Below are 26829 nucleotides of genomic sequence, written 5' to 3'. Positions count from 1 at the left end.
TCTTCTCTTTGTGGCTGGTGTTTTTGCCTCGAAGGGAAAAGTATTCTCTCCACTTCCCTGGAGCTGGCAGGGTTAAGCAGGGAAATCTGTCTTCTGCAGGTACCCATGCAGGATCTGTTGCATCATTTTTTCACACTAATCTGTTGTATTAGAGCATGTTTGTAATATTTAATACATACTTGCAAATTTTAGAATATATTACTTTATATTTTTTCTTAAAGCAAAAATGCAGCAAAATGGATATTCTAAGCTCATGAAATCTAAGAGGGATGATGAACAAATGATGAAATCTCATTCACAAAGCTCCATATTTTGTTCTCCTTCACTTTCATACACAAACAATACAATTTCCCAGAGTTTTAGTATCAGAGTGATGTTATTACCTGCAGTCCTTGAAGTCTGTCACCTCATTAAGAGCACACTCCTAGTTCAAGCACTAATCTTCCTTTACCCGACAGGGATTTGCTCTTGCTTTTGGACTGACATAGGTAACAGGATGTGTGAAAACCTCCTCATTGTCTTCTGTCACAAGTTATATAGAGAAGCCCAGGAGAGAGGTTGCAGTCCAAGGTGCAAAAGTGTTTTTTGAGAGGTCTTTAAGGTCTGAGAGGGCTTTGAATACTCTTGGAACTAGTAATTATTATTCAGATTTTCTTGGATTTGGCGCATGAATATGTTTTCCTTTCTTACAGCACACTTCACCTTTTGCACATTGTTTTTTCCTATCTTCTACTTCTCAAACATTTGACTTTTAAAAAATGTATTTATGATCCTTACATCTTATTAACTTCCTCCCATCTATATGTCACTGAATATTAAAATTTTAGAGCAGTACTGTAGTTAGTGGGAGAATGATGATGTTTGATATTGCTTCTAAAGAATAGACACTCCTCTGCAATTTCCAAAGTAATTCTCATGGCTTGCTCACATTTTGGCAATAATTAGTTGGAGATGAAAGTTTCTATTCTTTGAGCTTCTATTTTGGAACTTCATTTTTTTATCTTCATTTAAGGCCTATATAATGAAGTATGAATGACACCACACATATCATAATGGAAATGAGAAGGACTTACCAGATATTTTGTTTGTTTCAGTACAAATCAAAACACCTGAACAGGAAGTTATCAGAAGTAGTGAGAGACTATGTACCTCTAAAAATGACTAGGAGTTTAGCACCTTTTATTAGTTTTATCTGAGGCTTTCTGAAGCCTCTGCCACAATCCTTTTGTAAGAAATAAGATATATATGGAGCTTCTGGATATAAACACCTAGCAAACCTTATTAAATATGGGAGAAGGGTATGCCTGAAAACTCAGCCTGATTGATGCTTAAGCAAAAAGCACATCTAGTTTTAAAGCTGTTGAAATATGATTAGTCACATGAAGTTTATAAGGCCAGATCACAACACTTAAACCTCCTTTCTTCATCTCTTGGGAGGCAGATGCAAGCCTAGAAGTTTCTAAACACTTACCTGAAACTGAAAATATCAGTTTATGCATATTGCTTAAATAAGGATTCTTAACTAAGCAATAAAAGCAGCTTTCATTGCATTAGCTCTCTCAGCAGGGTCTTCACTTGGTGGCTGGGAGTGGAGGGCATAGTTTCCTTATCAAGAGCCTCCCTGAGGAGTGGAAATGGAATAGTTCATGGTACTATCCTATGGAGAATGTTGCTGTCCTGTAGAAAATAGTTTGTACATACTCTTCTGGTTACACGAGATAAGTTATAAAAAAGAAGTAAACAAAGGAAAATGAGATGCATACCTGCTGTGGCTGTTCTCCAGTGCTTGGACACAAATGCTCCATGCACACTGAGGTATGTTTTTCTGGACAATGGAAAGGCTGTGAGAATAGGTCTCTGGGTATTTCTTCTGAATACGAATCCCCAGTGTTTCACCCTTCTCAAGTTTGCAGCTTGTGTCTGAAATTACTTCCAAATCTTTTCATGTGGTTTTTGGTTTGGTATTTTTTTTTCCCTTCATCTGTAGCTGAGTTTATTAGTGAAATTCTTTTGGAATCACAGGTGCATTAGAGGCAAAATACTCCTGTCTTCTGGACTGTTTGGCTGATAGTTGGAAATGGAGCTATATTTTTACATGGAAACTTCTCCTTTTTCCAAAATTTTTCCGAAATTGTAGTCCCTGTGTTTCTTCCTTCTCTTCAAAGCCAATGAAAACTGATACAGATTTCCTAGCAATGTGTTGTGAAAATTATCATTGCTCTGAACAAAAATTCATTGGTGCTGTAAATGTTGGGGAAGGATAAAGGAAAAGCTGGGTTTTCACGTGCAGACCCCACTGTGAATCCTTGTTAGTAGACTGATAAGAATTGCAACACTTTCTCATTTGTATGATGGAAAAAAAAACTTCATTAAGTTCAAAACTGACTGGGGACTGAACTAAAAAAACCTTGTTAGGTGTGGCATGAGGAATAAATATTAATACCTCTTTTGTAAATTGACTTTGTTAGGGATGAGTCTGAATTTAGAGGCTCTTCTTGAACTCATTTATTTCTCAGTGCTTTATATATTCATATATAATTCGTCTCAAAATGTTTTAGATGATTCATGTTCCTTCATACCATGAGTCACTTTCAGTCTGACTAGCACACTAAAAAAATTTTATTTTTAGCTAAGGGTTAGATATTTTTCATATGACACCTGAATGTTTGTGTAAACTGTCCTCAGATGACAGGGAAGAAGTTATAACTTTGTCTTGTTCTACAGAGCTACTTTTTTTTAATTGTCATTTGCTATAATAGAGAGTGCAGGTTTTCTGTAAAGTGGAATATTAGCAAAGTAACTCTTATTCTAATAGTGTATTAACAGGTTTCAGTGAGAAAAGTAGCATTCTTTACCATCTATACATATATATACACATACCTATATTATATATGCTTGAGGGTTTGTATTTTGCTAAATACTGAAATAAATTGTTTTCAGAAATTGTATCCTCAAAACAACAAATTTTTTTTTAAAAAAAAAGTCTATTTGAAACAAGTTGTTCACTTTTAATATTCTGCTAGACTAGATTCTTTGGTTAAATCTGTCTGAAAGTTCTTGGAATTTAGTATTGGGTTATATAACCTAATATTGGTATTAGGTTATACTTCAGATTTGTGAACTTATGAACATTTCCAACTATGTTAAAAATTAAATTCTCAGGTCAGAATTAGGGCTCTGAGAAATTAATTTTCAGAAAATACCTGCATGTTTTCAGTAGTGCATGGATAAACTTGTAGCACTTGATGAGCTCTTCATTTGAAAAGCAGTGATAATAAAATTGCTGGTTGCAAATTACTTATTGTGAATCACCTCTTTTGCAGAAACTTGATATCTGCCTTCCTCTAATTTACAGTGACCCTTCTCCATCACCTCTAGTTTCTACTGAAAGATAATGGAAACATTTAACAAATTCTCAAATTGGATCACTGTACCCATAACTGCATGTTCTCTGTAGTATAAGAAGTATGTTGTGACTTTATTCAGAGGGATAGTATAAAGTATAGAGGTTTTTATAAATAATTTTCACATTAAAGTTTCTGCTGAAAGATAATGGAAACATTTAACAAATTCTCAAATTGGATCACTGTACCCATAACTGCATGTTCTCTGTAGTATAAGAAGTATGTTGTGACTTTATTCAGAGGGATAGTATAAAGTATAGAGATTTTTATAAATAATTTTCACAGAGAATTTTCACTTGCCTTTCCCCCTCCCTCTCTTGCAATCTTTCCTCCAATGTAGAATGAATTGTAGTAAAAAGTGGATTTTGTAAGCCAGTGGTATCAATACAGTTTTGGGGGGGTTTTATTGCTTCAACAAAGTATAGGGTCATTTTAAAATCTTTTATGGGCAAATCTGTTGGAAAGCCACTGGGAACTTTTGGCTGTGGCTGTAGTAAGTTATTTCAAACATTGTATTGGAAAAATAAGTGATCTTGCAATTTGATGAAAAATATTTCTTGGGTTTTAGTTGATGAAATGTTGATGCCTCAGACCACTCAAATTAGGTAAAAATAATCTCAGTATACAGAAAGGTAGTTATGTCAAATGAAGACTTTTTTTAAATTGAACTCAGTTCAGTGGGTTAAAGTTTTACTTGCCCTTAGCCCAGTTTGTCCCAAGCTTCATAGTAGCAAAGGATGAGCAATTGTGCTTCTCAGGAATGATGGAGATTGGAGGGATCATCAAGAAGTAAATGAAATGCACTTTTGCAGTGTTTCTTTAAAAGAATGTCACCAGACAGTTTTAGAAAAAGCTGATGCAGCATCTGCCACTCCATGGTGGCAGACAATAAATCCCCATAGAGGATTTCTGCACTCATTTGGATATAAGGGGTTTACAATGACACAATAAATATGGCCTTTACTTTGGTCTACTTAACTGAAGTAGACTGAAGTAAAAGTCTTAATTTTAAAATATTTTATTCTTAAAATATCAATAAAATTTGGCAATTTTGACAAAACAAGTCACTATTTACTGTGAAATCTGAGTTGGCAGATGATTGCAATAACTTCTAAAGTGCATGACCAAGAGGGTGGCACAGTTACAGACTGAGGGTAGATACATTTGCATATAGCTTATGAGGCATATCAAAATTCATATGGTTTACTTTTTTAACTTCTATACTTGTTAAAAAGCATAGAATACTTTCTAATTATAAAAATGTTTTAAACTTGTGCTCCTCCCATTCTTAATATGAGCTTAGAGGGAGATGAAACATGTGCCTGTTTTAAATAGTGTTATTTTTGTAGTTCTTATACTCCTAAATTGTGCTGCTTTTCTATTCTTGTTGAGTCTTACTGCTTTTTTTCTTCCCAGCATAGGCTTCTCACAGTAGTAACTTGCTGAGGCACAGGGCAGTACTTGAACACTTCTGGGGGCTGTGTGTAAACTTAAATTTGAGTTGACAGCACTTAATTAAACATGAAGCATATGATGAGTAACCGTGTGTAAGGGGAGATTGCACTTCTGTTGTGGGTTGTTTTATAAGTGGTTTTCATTTTTTAAGCCTGCTGGTTTTAGAGTTATCCAAAATATTACAAATAAGTCAACCAAATCAGAGAAAGGAATCTTCCCAGGAGGACTAAGAACTTTGAATGAACTTGATTTTGTACTACAGGCAATTCATGCTGTATCTTTTACAACATTCTCCAGATTCTCTCAGGAATATCCATACTGATAAATACTGAGTTGAGAAAACTCAGCATGAGTTCAGAGAATCTACTGCTCACTTACAGCTCTGAGCTGTTGTGCTTTGTTTGATCTAGGTCTTAAATGCAATAAAGGAATTATAAAAATGAGTTTTAGACTTTAATGCAGCTCTGCAGAAAGCTGCATTCAGTCCTTGCAGGATGCTTGAGTTCCTCTGTGTTTAGTAATAGTCCTCCCTCTTTTAAAAGCACCATTATGTGACTGCCATCTATTTTAATGTAAATATTTGTGTATAAATTTCAAAAGATTCTTTTTTTTTGTTTTACTAGTAAGCAAAGAGTTTTGTAACAAAAAATAATGCTATAGCCTTCTTTCCACAAAAGAAAAGCCTGTCAGGGAAACATCTATGGAATACTTAGATGCAGGATGAACCATGGGTTCCTGGAGCTGCAGTTAACTTTTCCATATGGTGTTCTAAGCAGCAGTTTCAACATGGTATTCACAGAAAACAGATGGTTTCCAAAAACTGAGTAGGAATAGAAAAGTAATCACTGATAATTTAAAATTCCCTTCTTGGGAGTCTGTATCTCCACGAGAAATATTTTTTTGGGAGACTCAGGAAAAGGAGGAAAAATATTCCACTGATTCAGTATATGCTTTCTAGAAAACCTTTTAGCATTATGCCCTTATTTTGGGAATAAATGAGCCATATTGCTTATTATGCCTCAGACTTTCCACTTACAACTGGATTGAAAAAGACTGTTGTTAATGTCAAATGGATGACTTGTAGCAATAAAAATGATTTCTTTAAGCATTTTTTTAAGGCAGCTACTAAGACTGGTTGTTGTTTGGGGAAGGCTTTGCAGGTCAGGCAGGTGCTGCCAGCACACCTTAATGCACTGTACAGAGTGCTCTGTAATGCCAGTCCTTTTTAATAAACTACTGGAGAAAATGTCACAGTAGAATAAAATCAGTAAGTATGGTTGGATGTGCTGAACACAGACAAAAAATCAAAGCTCTCTCAGAGTGAATCTGCTGAAGTCGCTAGGCTTGGGTTCTGATTTTGAACACTGAATCACTTGATCACTGACAGGGCCCCAAGGAGGTCTGCTTGGCACACACAGTGAAACTCTACCCAGAGCTAGTAAAAACAACATATGTTCCCAGAAGCTGCTTAGGAAGCTCCTTAAGCACTGGGGAATATCTACAAGAGCCTTAGACCTTGAGAGTAGAAATAAGAACACCAATAACCTCAATAATGAAGGTGTAGTCACTACAGCTATTACTCCTGCTTTAGCAATAGTGGCTAAATGGATTAGGGCTAATACTGCTGTAAACAAGTGTAGGAGTGGTTAAATTCTAACCAGGATTCCAGTATGGACAGAAATTCTCCTGACTGAAGGAATTTGTAAGAGCAGGTAGTGTAAAGGGAATCTTTTAGTATAACTGATTGAATGGTGATGTTCTGACACATTTAACAACCCGCTTTAGCCTTTTATGGTCTATATTATCTCAAGGCTGGTGATATTCCAGCATTTGAAGAGATTGTCAGAAATCATGCCTAAGGAAGCATTTTCTGCTCTTGGAGAGTATGATTCTTGTGGTCTAAAGAGAATGGCAAGAGATCAGGTGTTTCTGACACAAGGCTCCTGCAATGTATTAATAAAATGAGATTTTTCTTTTAAATCAGCTCATTCAGGATCAGACAACTAACTTTATATTAAGCCATATGTGTAATGGAGGGGGGAAAAAAGACACAGATCCCTATAGGTGCTGAAATGATGATGCTTCTCCAGCCATTGCATACTTTATGCAGCCCAAACCAATAAAGTCTTGACCTGACTGCTGCAAACTGGAGGAATGGGGTTGATACCATGTTGCTGTACGTGTGGTCACAAGTGTGTGACAAGGACAACCTGTGCAGTGTTTGCTTCAAAGCCTGTGCAGTTGTGAGCAGGTTCAGTACCTGCTGCTGATGTCCTACTGAGCAGTAGCTGGCTGCATGGAGTTGTGTTCTTGAGATATTGAAAGGCTGCCCTTATTCCTTTTATTCTGCTGTGTTGCAAGCAGACTCTGGTGTACTGTGTGCATTTCTGTGCCACTGCAAACTCAGGTGCAGGCTATGGAAGGGGCCGTGCTACAGACCTCCCTTCTGGATGGAGTATTCTTGTTACAGAATAAATTTGAAAACTATTTGAATACCCCTTTAGGCTCTTTATGTAATAATCTTGTGTGTGCTTAGTCTTAGTGAGGACATTGCTTTTTAGGAAAACAAGGAGGGAATTTGGAAATTTTTTTTCTGTTTTGCAAATTAATCATGATGATGGTAATGAAAAAACCGTGTAATCCAAATATTTGTGAGTTACTTGCATAGGTATTTCCATCAGCTGTAAGAATAGGTACATTTTGAGCCAGATTGAACATCTTGATACCACTCTCTTTAAACTGCAATATGCAGCAAAAGCATGAGTGCTGCAGCATGGATTTGACCACATTGAGCTGGACCTTGATTACTTCCACTTGTTGGGAGCTATGATGGAAACAGAATTAAAGCTGCTAGAAGGATGCTGCAGCTACAGTAGCAGTTCACCTGCTGGGGCTGCATTTGCTACTCCTAAGGTGCCCCAGACTGATTTAGGATCAGGAACACAGGGAGCACCCTCTGTATAATTGAAGATGATCTCCCGGTCACTAGCTGTGTAGCATTACAGCCCTCATCTGTTCCCAGTTTTGTTGTAAACTGGAATATAGTTTGCATTTTTATCTATACGGTTTAAGTAATGTTTCTGAAACTCCTCTTTCATCAAAATTGAAAACAGCTTTGATAGATATATAAAGATGCTAAAGAAAACTAGTTAAAAAGTAAAAAACCCCACAGAATGGTGAAGCAGTGGCACTAGCAGGCACAAAACTATTTCATAACTGCTCTTGCTGATAGGGAAATGTAATTTTTTTTCTCATTAATCATGTGTATAACTTTTGCTTCCACTTCGATAGCCTGGTCTTAGTTTTTAGCTTGAAGCAAATGAGGTTTTGCTTGCTGTTTGTTTGTTTATTTAACCAGAAATGGGTGATTACTGATTTCCAGACTAGCTAGCTTTGTACACAATATGACTTGGAATGTGAAGAGATCCTACTGCTGCATTTGCTGGTTTTCTGACTGTGAAAAAAATATAATCAATGCAGTGAAAATAATGAGGTCTGATACATGAGGTGTTTAGACAAAGTATGATGAAATGCTTCATGAATTGGTTATTTAACATAAAAACCCAAAAAACCCACCAAAACCTGAAATTAACAGAAGTACCCCAATTCACATTTCTTACTGTATTTAAATGGACTTTCATTTAATGTTTCTTAAGTGCTTTTTCTATAGAGGAAAAAGGGTTAATCAAAAAAGCAGCCCTCAAATAAAAAAATGCATTCAGTGAACTTTGACTTTATTATTTGAAAAGCAGAAACTTGGGAGACTGTCAGTTTTGGAAAAAATAGCTTTCGCCAAACCACTGAAAAGTTTTGATCAGCCAGAATCTTGATACTGTACAAATCCAAATTTTGCATTGGGCCTCCCATTATGTAAATTGGCTTTGTGAGTCAAAGAGGTTTGTATTACAAGGAATAAATATACAGTTCTATGTAAATTCAAGGAATATTTGCTCTTCAATGAGTGGCAGGAGTTTGGAAGAAAGTATGGATTCAAGTAGTGCCAGATATAAGTGGAAGAAAGTGGAAAATTCTTTAAGGGTGCCAGCATTGCTTTCTGAGCAGAACCTTCAGTATTGAGTTTCACTGTTACTGATGTTATGGTTTTATGATTGTGTTTGCTTCAATCTACACTTCATAGTTCATTGTCTTACAGAGGAGGAAGTCTGGAATATATTTTTAAAGTTTCTTATTAAAAAAGAAAAATGGTTTGGAAATGGGTCTTCAGTAACAATCTATGATGTATTATTCCTGGTCTCTGAAAATTTGTTTCCAGATAGGATTAATGATTTCTGAAGCTAATTAATTCAAAATGGGATGAACTTCCTCATGCATTTCAAAAGCACCTATGATGTGATTGATACAGAGGTCCATAAAACATGATAATGCTACCAGATGCTTCCAGTGTTCAGCAGCATTCCTCATGTTCTGGCTCAGCAGAAACAGTCACCCAGACTACTTTAGAAGTTTTTAATATTTAGTAGCCTATTGCTGAGTTATGGCCCTCTAAGCATCTTCACCTTCTGATCTACTCACACTTTACCTAAAAAAACCCCAGCACTGAGTCAGTATTTAACTCAGAAAAGTACTGAGCCACCTAAATCCTCTGCCCAACTCACCAAAGTTGAGTTCCAATCTGCTAATAGCAGTATAGCAATGAAAGTATTGTGTTGTGATTTTAAAACAAGCCTCAGCAGATGCCATAAAAGTCAACTGACTGATAAATGGGGTTTAGCCCCTCTTTTCTGTGCTCTTAAGTGGTCTGGGGAATTGGGCAGGGGTTTAGTTCTGTGTTTCTGGGGTGAGGGGGCATCCATTTTGCTTTTTTTCCTGAAATTGTGGATGTTTGTTCAAAGGAAGAACTGAAATTTCCAGATCTGAAGGAAGAAGCTTGTGTGGCATTTTGCTGGGTTTTGTTTCATGGAAAAACTGATGGAGGCTCCTTTTCTTCTGGTCTGACAGTATTGATACATCTGTTCTTTTGTCAGTACCTAAAGTGCATTTGTAATACATTTGCTGTCTGAACATGAAATCAAACGTGTTTCTGTGTCTTCAAATATGTTTTACATCTGTTTATCAGCTTATTAAAGCAATTCAGAAGCAGCAGCAGATTTGGAAGTAATATTGGTCGAAGTTAGGAGCGAATGAGATTGAATTGGATCTGTGAAAGCCAGATAAAAAGTAGTTTCTATTTCCTGTGTTACAGTAATTTTTCTCACATTTCTGAGCTTCTCATCCTTCTATTAATCAGTTATATCCTCATTTTTCTTACTTGGTGCCCCTAGCCCAGCATAGCTGTTCCAGTTTTTGCATGCAAGTACAACAGACCTCAATAATTCATGACAGGCAAAGCAGAGAAAGCATGGAAGTTAATTTGCTGAGCACAAAATACCCTCACAGTTTATAAGGATGTATTTTTACACAGAATTTCTGTCTTTTCATCTGTGAAATGTCATTGTTTGAAATGGTGCATAGAGAGAACATCCATAAGGTCAATTTCTTTTCTGCATTTCCACTTTGTAGTTAAATGAGGAGGATACTTCAAGAATCAAATAACTTCAACAGCTGTGTGTGCTGTTTAGCTGTATGGCAAGCTGTTAGCATTGCCAAGCCTGTAAGGTAATATTACAAAAATAGAACTATAAGTTTATTTAGAAGTACAGTTGTTGTTGTGCTGAAACAAATAGAACACTAATTAAATGAAGCGTCTTAAGGGCTAAAAAAATGTTAAATGATCAAAACTTAAAATACACGTGAAAAGCATCCTTCTTATCTCTAAGGAGCTCAGTGGATTCTATCAGGGCTTCTTGTTATGTGAAGTAGTATCTATGAAGGGAACAGAACTGAGAGAGAGACCTGAGTTTATAGGGTACCTAAAGCTTTTCCCCCTCCTATTCGGTGCTATGAAAAACAGCTTTGAATGACTGCAAGGTTGAAACCCTGACACAGGAACTCAGACAACCATAGATTTTTATGTCTCTACGTAACAATATTAAATTCCAGTGAGTCATGCATTGCAACTAATATTTTGTGCCTTAGAATTACTTAATTTGATTTTTTAATAGAATTTGAACAGAAAACTGACTTTAGGAGCTCCTGCACGAACAATTCAAGCCATAGGAAAAAAACAGAATCACAGAATTATCAGTTGAATGGACCTTTAAATGTCATCTAATCCAACCCCTCTGCAATAAGCAGGGACATCTTCAACTAGATCAGGTTGCTCAAAGCCCCATCCAACTTTACCTTGAATTTTTTCCAGGGATAGGACTCCCACAACCTCACTGGACAACCTATTCCAGTGTAAAACTATAAATCTCTCATTTAAAGCTTAAAGAGTCATGAAAAATAATTTGTACCTGTCATCAAAGGATGTTTCCAGATTTATGCCTTTTCTTTTATTCTTTCTGCACTGGTCACAAACTGAGTTTGAATTTCTTATTTGTCTGTGGAAAAATAGTTCTCATTTAAAGTGCTGCTGCTTTTGTAATGTCTCCAGGAAATTGTCTGCCCATGAACACTGGAAATTTAGGATTGCAATAGATTGCTGATGCATACTGCAGAAACTCTTCTGATCTAAAGAACCAAAAATACCCAAAAGTACATTGGATATTTGCCCGTATAATTTTGGGTTTTAAGTTCTCCATAGCATGTGGATGCCATGTTTTTCAAGTAGGGTGATAAGCCAAAGGCACTGATTTCTATAATAGCGCAAAAGAGGTGATTTTATGGAGGAAAAAAAAAAGGTATAACTTAAATTTTAACTGTATTTGTATTGTGGAACAGGGTGTCATTAAATCAGTAAGATTTGATTGAATTGGATGAATCAGACATCTGTCCTTATATGTACCCTTTTTTCTTTTAATGTTCTTTCATAATACAAGTAGCTTTTATTTTTAGCCTAGCTGCTCCGTGGTAAGATGGAAGGTTAGCTGTGTGAAGTCAGGTGCTATTTTTGGCTCTGTATTAGGCTTCCCAGTTATGCCACTTAAAGAGAGAATCTGTTATGCTGACTTGTGAGCTGGTGTGCACTTACAGGCAAAGATACCCTTGTCTTGTAACTGGAAATCCTCTTGTTTGTTTGTTTGTCTCTTCAGACAAACTGGATTATGTACACAATCATGAGCTGCACTTGCTAATTTTCTGTTGCCAATTTCCACTTACTCCATGCTTGGTAAGGCTGTTCTTTCTTTGTATAACTCATGAAATTGAGAAGCATGGCATTAGATTTCACTGTTTAATAAACTGGAGTTATGGACTCTTGTTGAAGTGGTGGATAATGCTGAGGGAAGGGTTGCTCAGGGGTGTTTTGTTTTATAGAGACAGGTGAGTTGTACAGAGTGATTCAAAGTGATTCAATTTCCAGAATTTTAGTCCTTTCAACTGTTATTTTCTGATATTTAGATAGCTGCACATAATCAGTACAATAATTGAAATGCCATTTTGCAGACAGATCAGTTTTGCCCTTGGGAAAAACTGGTGAACAGAACTTGCCAGAAAGTCCTACTGCACTGGAAGTCTTTAAGAAATAGATTTATGTAGGAATTCACTTAACTTATGCATATTCCTACAGCTTACTTTTCTTCTTGTCATTTCCACTGCAGTGAGGATGATCTATTTGAATCACACACAAATGCAATCTTCCGTTTCCGCATGTTCATTTTCCAAATTAAAATTTTGAGATGTTAAAAAAATAGGCAAAAATCTTGAAATTGAGATTAAAAACTAAAATGTGAGATGCGCTCTATTGTCATCTGTCCCCAACAGCTGTAGGGCTGTGTGAGTTGTGGTGACCTGACTAGTCTGTTTATTCAGTATTTCTGCATTGTCATACTGTAACAGGCATTTCCTGGGCTTTCTGCCAGACTTTTTCTGTTTGCAAGGCAGCAGGCAAGGATTTAACATTTCTGTTTCCTTTCTTACTCCTTAGATTCCCTGTGGGATGGAAGGGTTTGTCTTCTCCTTTTTTCACTGCTGTTCCTCATCATGGAGTATCAGTGGAAAGAGGTTCATTTTCTAATGGTGACTAATTATGTGACACAGCCACTGATTAAGTAGACATTTAGGGAGCTGGCCTAGAAGAATTGCTCTCATTATGGTCTTTGTTTCAATTTTTTTCCTCTTTTTTCTGTTTTCTTAAATAGGTTAACGAGCTCCCTTTATCCAAGGCAGGCCAATTCAACATTTACAAATTATTAGAAACAGAAAATTTAGTTTTTCTCTCACTGCTTAGTGAATTTATTAAACTTGAAGGACAAGACAAAGGATGCAAGATGCCAAACCTCAAGTGGTAAATTGGACAATGTCTTGTGGAAGCTCTGACCTAGAAATCAGATTTATTTCATAGTTTATTGCAGTGTCCAGCAGAGCTGAGGAGGCCCTCAGACCTTTCCCAAGCTGTGGTTGTGCATAGCTTTATAAATGTGAATAATTTCCTTGACTGTAGTGGGACTGCTGGCAAGTTTAAAATTAACCAACAGCATGGGTTTAAAAGGGACTTTGTAGAGTAAGACCAAAAAAACAAGTGAACTACTTGAATTAATTATAGAGAAGAAGGATCGTCAACATGCTCTTTAATATCTGAGGTAATTTTGTTGGTTGACACGTGCAGTCACATAACAGAAGATCAGGTAATGAATTTTATATTTTATAACATAGTTGATACTTTTGCATCCTTTCTCTGTGATCTGATCTGTTACCGTATTTCACGTTTCCCTTGCAGACAAAATAGTTGTGCATTTGAGCCTCAGAAATTAAGAGGCATTTGGCCTAATTCCAATTATTTTCAGAGAACAAAGGAGGGGGTTTTTTGCTCCTTGTCTGCTAATGACCTCCTGGAAGTTGACTGTTGGGGAGGTTATTGTGATGCCTTGCATTGTCCCCATAGCTACAGCTGGTAGGAAAGATGCGGGTGTCTAGAGTCTTACCAAGCTCACGGTTTTATGTCCTCAGACTTCAGGATTCCCCAGCCTACCCTAAAGCTGTTCTGGGCAGATTTGCCCAGTCTCAGTAGCATTTGAGCTCTGTAAAGCCTTAAGCCAGAGGTTAGCAGCTTGCTTACCCTTCTCTTGGTGTTGTGTAATTTTGTAGACATTGGGAATTCCCAGAGAGATTCTGTAGTAGAGCTGTCACAGAGGAAAGACACAAACTGGTGAGGAACAGAAGCTTTTGCAAGTGTCAAGTGCTTCTCCTGATTTTCCAGGTTTACTACGGATCTGATATAGCAGTGGGTCTTGTTGCTGTTCTTGTGTACAGTATGGGCTTCTGGCCGTTGAACAGTTTCCTTTTTTTGCCTGCTTCCAACTTGCTTAGCATACTTGCCTTTGACACTTTGTCATTTCTGTGAAGTGAATAGGTTGTTAATTAAAAAAAAGAATACTGGCAATTATGGTATTTTTTTAAAGGGCATGTCAGGGACTCATTGGTTTGACTTTTCTTGCTATTTCTCCTTCCTTGGGTATATTCTAGCTACCCATCTGGCTATTCCCTCACTGAAGACGTGTCAGGAAACATGACTCGGGATAACCAGGCAAAATAGCTGCTGAAAGCTCGTACTGAACTTCTTGTGTGCTTCTTGGTTCAATCATGAAGGGCACTGATGGATTAGTAAACAGTAAAGAATATTGGTTAAATATCCCCCCCTTTCAAGTTATTTTGAGAAGGAGCAGAAACCAAGGGGAATTTCCAAGATAAAAAATCCTTTGTGAAAATCATGATACTCAGTAGGGAAGGGTGGGAATGCCCTTTTCACCTTCCTTTTTGAGTTCCTGAGGCTGCCCAGAGGAAACTCCCTTTTGAAAGTTAAGCCTGCTCCTGTGGGTGACGGAGCTGAAACGGGAGACAGACAACTGACCTGTTTCTGCAGGAGTACTTTCCTTGCATTTTGCACCATAGGGTACGCATAAACCCTGGAAATGTAAGACTGGCAGCTTCAGGAAACACAGCGAGAATTTTAATAAGGCTGAATGGCAGTGGAGAGGAAGTGGCAGTGCTAAAAGTATTTCAAAAGGGGAAACAAAAGTGATGATTGCAAATATGACCTGACTGGCAAAATAGACAAATATTTGACTTTTGCTTACTCAGAAAAAAAGTTGATGTAAGGGGCAAAGGGCAGAACTGCCAGGGCAGCATGGTTGTAATCTGTCCCAGTCAAAGGAACAGCATTTCCCACAAGAAATGTGGAGACCCCTCACACTTAAGGCAATAGCAGGGAGGTTGCATCCAAATTTGTCATGCTGACATTTAAAAAATTATTCACATTCTCTTTTAGCAATTCATGGGAAAAAAAACCCGCTGTAGTCCTTGAAGAATTTCAGCTTCAAATGCCTGTATCAGCTGCTGAGCTGAAAACATATTCAAAAATCCAGCTGTTGCTGTGCATGCCAGTTTTCCTAGTTTTCCTTTTCCCTCCTATGTGATGTGCTTCCTTTTAAAAATATTTACACCGTATCCTGTTTTCATGAAGTCAGTAGATACAAATATTTCTTCCATTGTTAAAACAAATACAAATAATCTCTCCTATCTTTTCCAGTTTTGATGTTTTAGATCCATTTTCAGCTGCTGCTGAGAATTTGTCATCTGGACAAGCTTTCCCCAGATGGAGGGTGTGGCTCTTCAGGCTTAAACTGTGCAGTCCTGTAGCTGATTACTTAAATGGAATCAGATACACTAAATTAAGCCAAACTATTTGTCTTTATAGCCCTTCCTCCACATTTAGAATGAAGCACATTTGTAGAGCTGGAATAAATACAGTTTATCCAGCAAGCTACTGGCTGGGGGCTGTTGATATATGATCACAGAACTCTGTTTAGTGCTAAAGATTTCAGGGAATTTGAATTTCCAGGAATTTTTCAAGTGTTTATAAAACCTTCTTGGCTCCAGTCTCTTTTTTTTTTTTTTTTTTTTTTAAGTGTTTTTCTTCTGGAGATTGAAGGGAAAATATTTTCTGGATAAAGGTTTATTTATTTATTTCAATTTTTTTCTATTGTGTCTTCATCATAAAGGACAACCAATAAATACATGATGAATTCTGTTTATAAAAGATTGATCATTATTCATGTTTTTTCTGAAGGGGAATGTATCTTCTGTTTGTTAGATGAGGTGGGAGTAGAGATTGATGTAAATCACATTTCAAGGCATGTGTGGTGGTTAAGGGAAAAGGGATTTCCATATGGATGACAATTTGTATGTTCTAATCCAGTGGCTTGATCTGACTGAAGAAGTATTTCTTTGAATAGAGCAAACTTCTTTGGTTTTAAATATTTGTCAGAAACATAGGCCTATTTTGGCAGGTAAATATGATGGGTGTATGTGACATTAAAGCACTGCACTAGTAGACAGCAGTGGATCAGGAATTTGATTTTTCAAATAGATATGTTTTTCTCCCTTCCTTTTCAACACCACATGTTTGTGGGTTTTTCCTGCATTTAAACCACTTTTTTTGTGCTTTTAGCTGTGTGATTTTGCAGCACTTTGACCGAAAATTGTCTTGCAAACTATTATTAGTCATGACACTTCTGTAATAACATAGTGCATGGTTAGTCATATGTGCCTCTCTTAAGAGAGGTCTTTGTGTTTGTCAAAAAACGTCATCCAGTGTCTCAAGATTTCATTCCTTCAGTTGGGGTCTTTTTTGAGACCATCAGGAAGCAGGGATGCCCAGAGTGGTTTGCACATCGTCTCAGAAAGCTGTGGTGAGAATGCAAGTGAAAGGATTCTGAGGAAAGGACTGAGTACAAATCCAATCCAGTCTTACTCACACATTCTCCACTCTGCTGTGTGTAGAGATGTATTTTGAAAAAAAGGAGTGGAGCGAGACAACCTGAGCAGCTTTGAGTTGTCAGAGGAGCACCAGTAAGTCATTTCTTGTTTTAAAGGAAGGGATAGCAGTGGACTTACAAGGTCACAGGCAATGTTTGTCTGGGAAAGGATTGTTGTATTTAAAAAGAAATGGAGTTTAATATATTTTAAACATGTTAATTGAAATGTGCAAAGTCAACAGAAAAGTTCTTTAGCACTAAGTGCAACAAAACAAAGAGTGGGTAAGACAATGTAGATGGATAGTGGAAAGAGAAGCAGCATTGTTGTACCTAATTTTGATTCCTAACTTTCTGGAATACATGACAGGCTATTCATATGCACAAATTCCACTGCTAATGAAATGTAAAAAAAAAAAAAAAGCTTTTCAAAATTTTTTGTTTAGAAATTTCTTAACTGATTGAATCCTGATTAAAGTAATAAAAACCCCCTCCTATGACCTAAGTTCAGATATACTTTGGAGTGGAATTGTGCGATTTGCAAGTTAGACCATGGTGGATTTGCAGCATTCAAAATCACATGCAAACAAGTTAATAGTTTCAACTTAATAATTTTTTGAACACTAAGTGAGCAAAAAGCTTTTATCATTAATTGCTGTGTATACATTAATTCTGTAGGAGATGAAGACTTCATTTTAACATCAGTTTGCACCTTGAGAGATGCTCCCTTGACTTTATTATGATAAAAGCCTAGAAAAAGAAAACTATTAGGTTGTACTTTTAGAAAAATGCATTTCCATGAATTTAGTTTTACAAATGCTTTCCTCATCTCATAATGTGGAGTGATTTGGGATTGGTAAATTCTAGCAGATCTTTATTCTTTGTGGCATACACTTGTTCAATACTTTTTTTCATTCTTGTGTATTTTATGTGTAGCCAGTCTGGATTATTTGTGGGGAGAAGGAGCACTTTGTGTATTCCCTGCTGGAATACGGCGAGCATCTGAGAAAAGCTTTCTCATAGATGTGTTTATCTGGCTTTCAGTTATAATTATATTTAACACCTTTTACAGTAAGGTGAATACCTTTTACAGTAATCTGTCCTGGTGTGTGACTGACAGGTGGGAGTCACACAGGTCAGGCACACAGTGTGTGAGCAGACAGAGGCTGGCATTAGCCTGAACTCCAACATAAAGGTGCTGTGACTCCACCTCCAGCAGCTTATCTGATCACTGGCACTCAGGATTATCCCTGTGTATTTTGCCTGGGGAAGCTCTATATACATGAACGTGTGAGGAAGCTTACATGGGAATTATACCTTAAAATTCTTTATTCATTCCCATTCCTAGTAGCCGTTTTCAGCAGATTTTCAGGAGCATTTCTAAGGGTGCTGCTGTCATCTTTTGTGCACAGATCTGAGCCTGACTTTTTAGAATTGCTCTGCAGACAACAAAGGGATGCTGCTGCTTGCAGTTATATCCCTCTGTGTTTCCCAGACTCTGACATAAAATCTATCATTCCTTCCTCCCTTACTCTCAGCTTAGACATTAGACTGGATGGGTTAGGGGGTGAGGTGAGGTGAGGCTTTCCATCAGAACAGAAATATTAATTTTAGGCACTGCTATACCACAGCATTTAACTCCAACCTGCTCAAAACAGTGCTGCAAGGCCATCAGGAGCAGTGGTGGGTAGGCAGAGCTTGTGGAAATGGCTGCCAGGTTTAGGGGCTTTGGGTGTGAACTCACACTTCTGCCCATGTCCTGCCAGTGCTGCTGGGATGAGTGTTCTGAAAGCTTTCTCACAGCTTTTCCTGTTGGCTTGGTTGCTGGATTCCGGAAATCTGTGGAAACGATGATGAGTCCTCTTGGTTATTAAGCAGAGAGGAATAAATCCCAAGTTAGCAAAACTTCTCTTAAATCTGTGCAGCCTTTTGAGTTCAATTTTTGGCGCCTCTTTCGATTACCTAAAAGCAGCGGTTTCAGGCAGAGCTGAAAATGTCTCTCTCATCAATGAGAGCAAGCCGTCCTTGCAGCAGTGAGGTGACAATAACAGGGTTTTGGTGCTGGCTGTGGCCCTTTGGCTGCGTAACACAGTGACACAAATGCTGGATGCTGCGAGCGGCGCCGCGCTGAGGATCCGGCTGCTCTCCTGGGGGAGCTGCCATGGCAACTGCGCTGCTGCTGGGGAATGCCCTGCGCCGGAGTTCCTGCGGAGAGCTCGGGGTCGTTGGTATTCCGAGTGGCTCTGGAATATTGCAGGCACCAGAGAGCCCTTCCTGTACTTCTACCAATGTTTACTATTGTCACAGTGGGGGAATTATGCAAATGGTATTGAATGATTCTAACTTTTACTATTTATTTTACTTCTACATTTGGGCATGCAATGTTAAAAAAAAGGGAAACAACTGTACATTAAAATGTTAATCTGTTTATATCTAAAAAAGATAGCTTGCTACCTGCAAACACTTGTTTCCCTCACAAGGGAATTACAATGACCTCAGTGGAATTTCTTGTTGTGGCTTTTTGGTTTTAACTGTTTTTAAAGCAGACACTTGCTCCCTCACAAGGTGATTTTTATTGATTTTTGAGAATGGAGGGGTTTTTTTCAAGGTCTTTGGTTTTGTGTTTTTAAAGAATGTCTAAAACATCTTTTCTTTCTGATACCCCTATCCTTCTTGACATACATTATTTGGATAACATCATTGTCCAAGTAGCATCGTTACTCGGATAATTAAGAACCGACAACTGCAAAGAGCATGGAAGGGACTCTATTTCTTTATTTTCTTGGATAAGAAATACCCGTTCATAGAAAGGGGAATTATATCATTATTTTTTTAATGGGACATTAAAACATGCAAATTAAATGCCTCAGAACATAAAAAAACCAATTTGCAAATGCAATCACTTTAACTCAACAGATCTTCCCACAAGCAATTTATGTATTCTTAATACAAGAAGCTTTGATATTTGAATAGTGTTTTCAGATGTTCCTGTCAAAGCAATGTGTGTGTAGTTGTAGGCAAAAGTCATCAGCATGCTTATGTAACTATAAGCAAAAATACAGGTGTTAAATGTAAGAGGAGTTTTTGGAGGTTAGGGGCAGACATATTTTACATTCATGGCCCTGATGTTTCCTGCACTGCTCGAGAGCTGAAGTACTGACGAACTGGAGTGCTTGTGTCATTACAAAAGAACATTATGGTATCACTGTGAGAAGGTAAAGACAAACTTACTAATTGTTGCTGACTAACTCAAGATTTAGATTTGAAAGTACTGCATTTGTTTATTTTGCTGTCCAGGTAACATGCTTGCAGGACTTCTTTGGAGATGATGACGTCTTCATCGCGTGTGGGCCGGAGAAGTACCGGTATGCTCAGGATGACTTCGTGTTGGATCACAGTGGTAAGACTGACATCCTGAACCCACTGAAATAGGAAATTCTCCATCCCATTCCCATGTTCAACCCTCAAGAATTGTGTGATTCAGGAAAATATACACGGGATGACATTTTCCTGTAGATAAGAAAGTTTTCTCAAACCATCATCTGGCTTCTGTAAGCCTGTTAAAATGCACCAACAAACCTGATCCAATTTCCTGCAAAACAAACTCTGTCTCTAAAGTTACATGGAAAACAGAATTGAATTATGAAAGGTACAGTCACAGAGCTAATGAATCTAAAATCTGTTAAAGATGTTCACTTTTGGCATCTGTGACTGTAAGATAATTTCCATATTTCTTTCTTCGTGAGATTTTTGAAAAATCCATGCTCATTTCCAGTCTTGAATTGTCCTGCCAGACAATTCACACACTCCAGTCTTGTCTGCTATAGACCAAGTGTTGGCCTTGTAGCTATTTTGAGGTTGTAGGGGATGCTGGGTAGGGAAGGAGGTGAGACAAACTGGGACTTTGTGCCCCTGCTGTCTGCCTTGGACAGATCATGAACTGAACTTATTTATGAAATTTGGTTTTCTAAAAAAAAAAAAAAATTTGTAATATAAGTTCAAGGAAAAAGCAATCCTCTACCAGAGAGTTTTGGAGTTGTCTTGGAATATCAAATCATAGATATGTTTTTGCCTCCATGTTCATGGAATTGTAGAATGGGTTGGGTTAGAAGGGACCTTTACAGGGACCATCTAGTCCAGCCCCTTGGCAAGGAGCAGGGACATCTTCCAAAAAAAAAGTTCAGGTTGCTCAGAGCCCCATTGAGCCTGACCTTGAATGTTTCCTGGGGTAGGACATCTACCACCTCTCTGGGCACCCTATCTAGTGTTTCACCACTTGCACAGTAAAAAATGGCTTCCTTATATTTAGTCTGAATCTACACTTTTTTTTAGTTTAAAACCATTCCTCTTGTTCTATCGCTACAGGTCCTACTAGACGTGTTTTTTTCTGTCTTTATTGTTTGAGCTGAGGAATACCCTGTTTTTCTTTTATGAAAAAAAGTTAATCTCTGGTAAAGAAAACTTGCCCTGGCAAGAATAATCAGATTATTCCAGAGGAGCTTCCAGTTGTGAATGAAGGATTTTTATTTTTTTTTAATAAAAGCAAAAGCACCTGCTGTTCTTGTAATTTTTCCACACGCCATAATTTCATTACAGAATGCTCAGTTGCAGCAAGAAGTACAGGTGTATATCTCTCCACTGGCCTATACATTTGGATGGATGGAGGATTCAACTGGCTCCCATTCTGCTGTTCTTGCCAGGGTGCTGTGTTTCCAGAACTGCTGCATTATGTTGAGTCAGTTAGTGTGGGGGTGGCAAAAAGGGTGGTTTTTAACATAGTTAACAGCTAAAAAATTACGTGATTCTTATGAAGGAGTGGAAGAGCATGGTTGTATTTACTCACAATGCAAATCCCAGTCTGGGCATAATCCTAATTTCCCTAGCAGGTTTTAAGGCTGTAAATTTCCTTTTCCCATTACACAAGGCACAGACTAGTTGAGCTCATTTCCTTGCCTTTATCTCTTTCTTCCCTTTATCTCTTCAGCTTTGGTGGTCCCTGCTTCTTCTAATAACTCTGGGGGTCTTAATGGAGAAAAGCAGGTTATGTACGTGACTGGTAGGGCATGCAGCTCAGCTTACTTTTTCTGTGATGGCATGGCATCCTAATGATGACGTTGGCATCAGGGACAAAATAAGGAGAGAAATTTATGATCCCATTCGGAGCGATTTGCTAGCGATGCTAACCATGGGAATTAAAATGTGTCCAAAATGTCAGTGCATGTGTGCTCATTGATTCCTTTCCCATTGAGGTTGTTATGTAATGATATACAGCTGATGGTAAATGACAGCAATCTATTGTTTCAGCCTTGTGGAAACAACGATGTTCTCACCTGTTCAAAAATTGGTCACAGCATCAGTTTCTTGAAAAAGAAGGGAAATAGTGCTGGCTGTGCAGCTGTCCTGTATGGAAGTGCCATTACAGCAAGAGTCTTGGCATCAGCATATGTACAAACTTGAATTATAGTAATAATCCAGCCTCAAGATATGAAGAAATATCATCTACAGAATGTCACATACAGTATTGAGTAGCTCAAACAGGTTTTTATGGTGAGCAGGTTAGAGTTGTGGGATGCTCTTACAAAATCTGTTTGACTCAGCTGGGCAAAGATGTTTAGAAACTGCTGGTCATTTCCCGGATAATAAACAGCCACAGTGGTGTGTGGAGGGAGCCTGTGCATTGAACTGGTGCCAAAACCCTTGACAGAGAGTTTGCTTGCTTTGTAGAATGTCGTGTTATGAAGTCTTATTCCCGCTCCTCTGCCATGAGGCACACTGCATCCAAAAGTCCAGGACCTTCACGTCGGAGCAAATCCCCTGCCTCAGGTACTACTGCTAGGAAAGAGCTGAACACATCAAATACACAAAAATTATTTGTTTTTTTTTTAGTGGGGTAAAAAAACTTGTTGCTCTCTCTGTAATACAAGTGTTTCCAGGGGGAAAAAAACCCTTTTTTGCACTTTGTCTCAGAGATTTAATACTAATCTAAAATAAATTTGCCTTTTTTTTTTTTTTTAAATCCTGGGAAGAAGCATGGTTTCTATTTTTTAATTACAGGCACAAATAATTTCAGCTTATGAACATTGGAGTGATTTTTGCTAATTGTGCACTTGGGATTTGTTTTTAGCATGGCACTTGATTTTCCTGAAGACTATTAACGACAGGGTGGTTAGATGTGGTTAAATTCGTGTTCATTGAACTAGATTATACCCTTAAATTTTGAATTTGAAAGGTTTCTCTTATACAAGCCAAATATTGTCAGAAGTACAGGACTTTGCTGGTTCAAGTAATTTTAGGAGATGTACTGTAGTGTTATTGCCCATTAACAGAATTTTTCTTCTTGTACTTCTTATAATTTCAAAGGTGCTCACACTGTGATTTTGCCACCAGTTTGGCTGAACACCATATGTTCCAACCATTGAGTCTTCTATGTAAATGGAGGGAGAAGCTTGGGGTTTTTTCAGTTTTTAACCTCTGCATTTTATTTCTAAATACTTCTTTTTCCCCTGAAATCAAACTATTGAATATGTAAACATATGATGCTCTTTTTTGAATGTAACTATAAATGTAAGCTTCTGTGTGTATTCAAAACTGTGACATGTTCCATATTCTCATTTTCACATTTGTTTTGCTTAATTGATGCTGGTTAAAGTCATTTTATCTTTGGGTTCTTTCAAAGTGGAATATTAATAATCTGTTTATAAAGGTTGAATATTTAACTGAAAAGCTTCAAAGAAGGATTGCAGAAAAATGTATCGTAAAGGGCAAGTTTTGCAACTGATCTACATTTCATGCAATTCTGTTACCTCCAATGAGATCATGTAGAATATCTATCAGCAGTGAATTTTATGCAAAGTATTTAGATATCAGTGCTGCCATTTCCATACTTATTTCTACTTACATCCCCTTTGGTTTGGTTAATTTGAAAAATGTATGCAAAGTGTCTGGTATTTATCCTTCTATTTACTTGCCTTTTTTTTTTTCCATGTAGTCTTTTCTTTTATTTACCCTTCTTCCTTCCATGCATGTTCAGAGCTGTTTATTAACTTCTTTCCTCAATGTCTTTTTCCTTTGTGTCAAATATATGAGTACAGTAAAGAGGGGTGGCCACTCCAGTGCTCATTCTTCAGCAAAATCCCCAGGTGAGCCATTACCATCATGGCTATATATCACTAGTGTGTCTCCTCCCTCTCCATTTACCTGTATTTTTGGTGCTGTATTTGTGAATATTTTCAAGCTTGAAACACACATTTTGCATTCGATGAAACAGAGACATAATGGGTGTTGGGGTTTTTTTTGTTGAGGTAGATCATTTCAATGAAGTAATGCTTTTTAGTTCTTGGACATCTGCTAATGGTGTCAAAGTTACATTTTTAAAGATACAATTTGACTACAAGTAGAGCAGCATTCTGAGGAGCAATACATTTGTATGCTTATTCTAAAGCATATTATAATAGAAAATTTCAACCAGCAAAAAAAGAATTTCTGGGAATTACTGAAAAAAGCAGTGCAAAACCATGTCATAGGTTTTAATTTTATGTGCAATTTCATATTTTTCTTTGTTTTCTTGTAATATTTCAGCCTAAGTTCTAAAAAAAATGAGGAATCTCTTTGAACCTTCAGTTCAAAGTCAAAGTATCTGTGAAACAAGTAACACACAAATTGATTAACAAATAAATTGAGTCTTTGGGTCATATTAGAAGTTAACAGTTTAGAAGCTATTCATGGATTTTTCAGTTTTAAACATTCCAGTGCACCAAACATGTAGCCTAACGTGTACTGCTTCAGAATGACAGAAAAGTTTGGGGTTTTTTTCTGTGTGTTCAGACTGGTATGCATGTGGAAAGAGACCTCAAAAGCATGTATGCCTAGAAAATAGATTAAAAAGGTAAGTTTGGCGTACCCAAGGAATATTCAGCAAATCAATAGCAGTGGACAGGTTTGTGCTTTTTGAGTTTTTTGAGTGAGAGAAAAAATTGCTGCTGTCTGAAATAGCAGTGTCATGGTTCAACCTCAGCCAGCAACTGAGCAGCACACAGGCACTTCCTGACTTCTCTGCTGCAGCAGGAAGAAGGAAGTGAATTGGAAGCGTGAAAGCGAGAAAATTCCTGGGTTGAGATGTGAGTGGTTTAATAATTGAAGCAATAATATAATAGCAACAATGATGCTGCAGTGAAAATAACAAAGAGAGAAATAAAACCCAAGAAAAACAAATGATGTGAATGACCTGCTGACTGATGCTGTCTTGTCCCTGAAAAATGTGACACTGAGCAGTGTCCCCTCTGCCAACATTCCCTCTCGTTTCACTGCTGAGCATGACACTGCATGGGTGGCAATATTTCTTGGATCAGCTGCAGTCAGGTGTCCTGGCTGTGTCCCCTCCCAGCTCCCTGTGCCCCCAGCCCCCTCATGAGGGGCAGGAAGGCCTCGATGCTGTGCAGGCCCTGCTCAGCAATAACAGGAACATCCCTGTGTTAGCAGCACTTCCCAGCACAAATCCAAGACGTAGCCCTGTGCTAGCTGCTGTGAAGAAAATTAATTCCACCCCAGCCAGAACCAGCACAAGCAGTTGGCTGACTCCCTATGGATGCAAAATTTTTACATCTAGGCAGGGCCAGCTCCGGCTTTTGCTGTTGTTGCAGTTGCTTAGCAGCTCATGTGATCTCTGAAGGCACTGGCAAAGAGATCTGCAGACAGCTCTTTTCAGAAGGATCCTCAGCAGAATGAACCGTGTGTCCTAGAATCATAGAAGGACAAAGTTTGGAAGGACCGCTGGGTGTCATTCAGTCACGCCCCTGGCTCAGAACACCACCCTTGTCCACCAAGAATAGCTAAGATATTAGCAAAGAGCTACAGTGCAGTCAGTGTAGGCTGGGCTCTTCTTCCTTACACAGTTTTGGGAGGGAAGAACATTATGTTCACCAGCCAGTTTCACTGGGACACTTTGGTGGTTCTGTCAATGCTTAAAGAGGATGGTAGTGGCTTAGAGACAGATAAGAGTTCCTTACAGTGGTCATGTTCAGGAAGCAGTGACTTTTCTGTGAGCTGTATAAAAGAATCTTTGAACAAACAAAAATTTTTTCCTCCTGTGGTAATGGTTTGTCATTTGGAAGCAAACTCTTCTACCGAATTATCTCATTTCTGGTCATGCAAGAAGCAGAAAAGAGTAAGATAGCAGTTGCTAGCTCTTGCCATTGTCATACCTGCAAATTCTCTATAAAACAAGGATGCATTGATAAGCTGGGTTATCCAAAACAAATTGCTGAAGTCTACAGGAGGGTAGTATACTTTTAGATACTTTCCACATCTCCAAAAAACCCGCCTTAAAATCACTTATTGTTCTTACAGGCAAACATCGTTAAAATCAAGATGAAAATATCCTAAGTATACTGAGTACTTCTAAAAGAAAAAACTAAGGTCTTGGTCCTGTAACAGAACTGGGAATATAAGTCCAAGTTATGAGAGTTCGAGATAGACTTCCTGTGTAGCTAAACACTAATTAGTTGTATCTCAACATCATACACCAGAGAAGGAGATCTTTGTGAAAAATGGGGATTTGTGGACGTTGCAGTGCAGTCAGCCTGGCCTACTGTCAGATGGGCTGCCCAGGTTGTAAAAATAGTCCTTGGAAGGCATCTCCCACACTCAGATAATATTAGTGTGCTGGGTCAATGGACACTTGTAAAATAAATCCAATAGTTTAAGAAGTGATGCATAACCCATGGCAGACCTGAATATGTAAAGAAATTGTGCAGGTGTATCTGTTATTTAATTTGAAGTTAAGCTTCTGTTTATCAGAGTTGTTTTTTCTTTCTGAAAAAATAATTCATCACCATAAATCAGCTCTGAAGCATTTTCAGCTCTTAAATTCCTGCCTAGTATTTTTCTCTCCCACAAAAAAATGAGGTTCAGCTAGAAAGAAATGATGTCTCATCATATAACATTGCATCATATGTGTGTCTGATGGACAGTGTGCTATTCTCTCTGCATAATGAAATTCATCAGTGTGTTCTTTTCAGAAAAATAAAAGGACTGACCTAAGTTATATTTAATACACCAGAGATAACAGATGTTGTATGAGGCCTGTCCAAAAATCTGGACTTAAAATGAATGAACTCTTTAAGTCAAGAGGGAGGGTATTGTATGTTTTCACAGACACTTGTACTTATTGCAAGCTCAAAAGTAACCTACTAGCTTTTCTCTTGGTGAGGTTTCTTTCC

At 37.8% G+C, this 26829-nt stretch overlaps 1 protein-coding gene across 1 annotated transcript in view; it reads left to right on the top strand.

Moving 5' to 3' along the window:
- DCLK2 (doublecortin like kinase 2) overlaps window positions 1-26829 on the top strand; it is a 91626-nt gene that overhangs the window by 35581 nt on the left and 29216 nt on the right. The window contains exons 5-7 of the mRNA XM_008641340.2: window positions 19910-20012; window positions 22337-22435; window positions 23704-23751. Coding sequence (XP_008639562.1) covers window positions 19910-20012; window positions 22337-22435; window positions 23704-23751 — 250 coding nt within the window. The remainder of the gene's footprint in view (window positions 1-19909; window positions 20013-22336; window positions 22436-23703; window positions 23752-26829) is intronic.

This window comes from Corvus brachyrhynchos, unplaced genomic scaffold (assembly GCF_000691975.1).
Source record: "Corvus brachyrhynchos isolate BGI_N302 unplaced genomic scaffold, ASM69197v1 scaffold229, whole genome shotgun sequence".
Classification (NCBI taxonomy): Eukaryota; Metazoa; Chordata; class Aves; order Passeriformes; family Corvidae; genus Corvus; species Corvus brachyrhynchos.
This window is presented reverse-complemented; position numbering and strand designations above follow the sequence as displayed.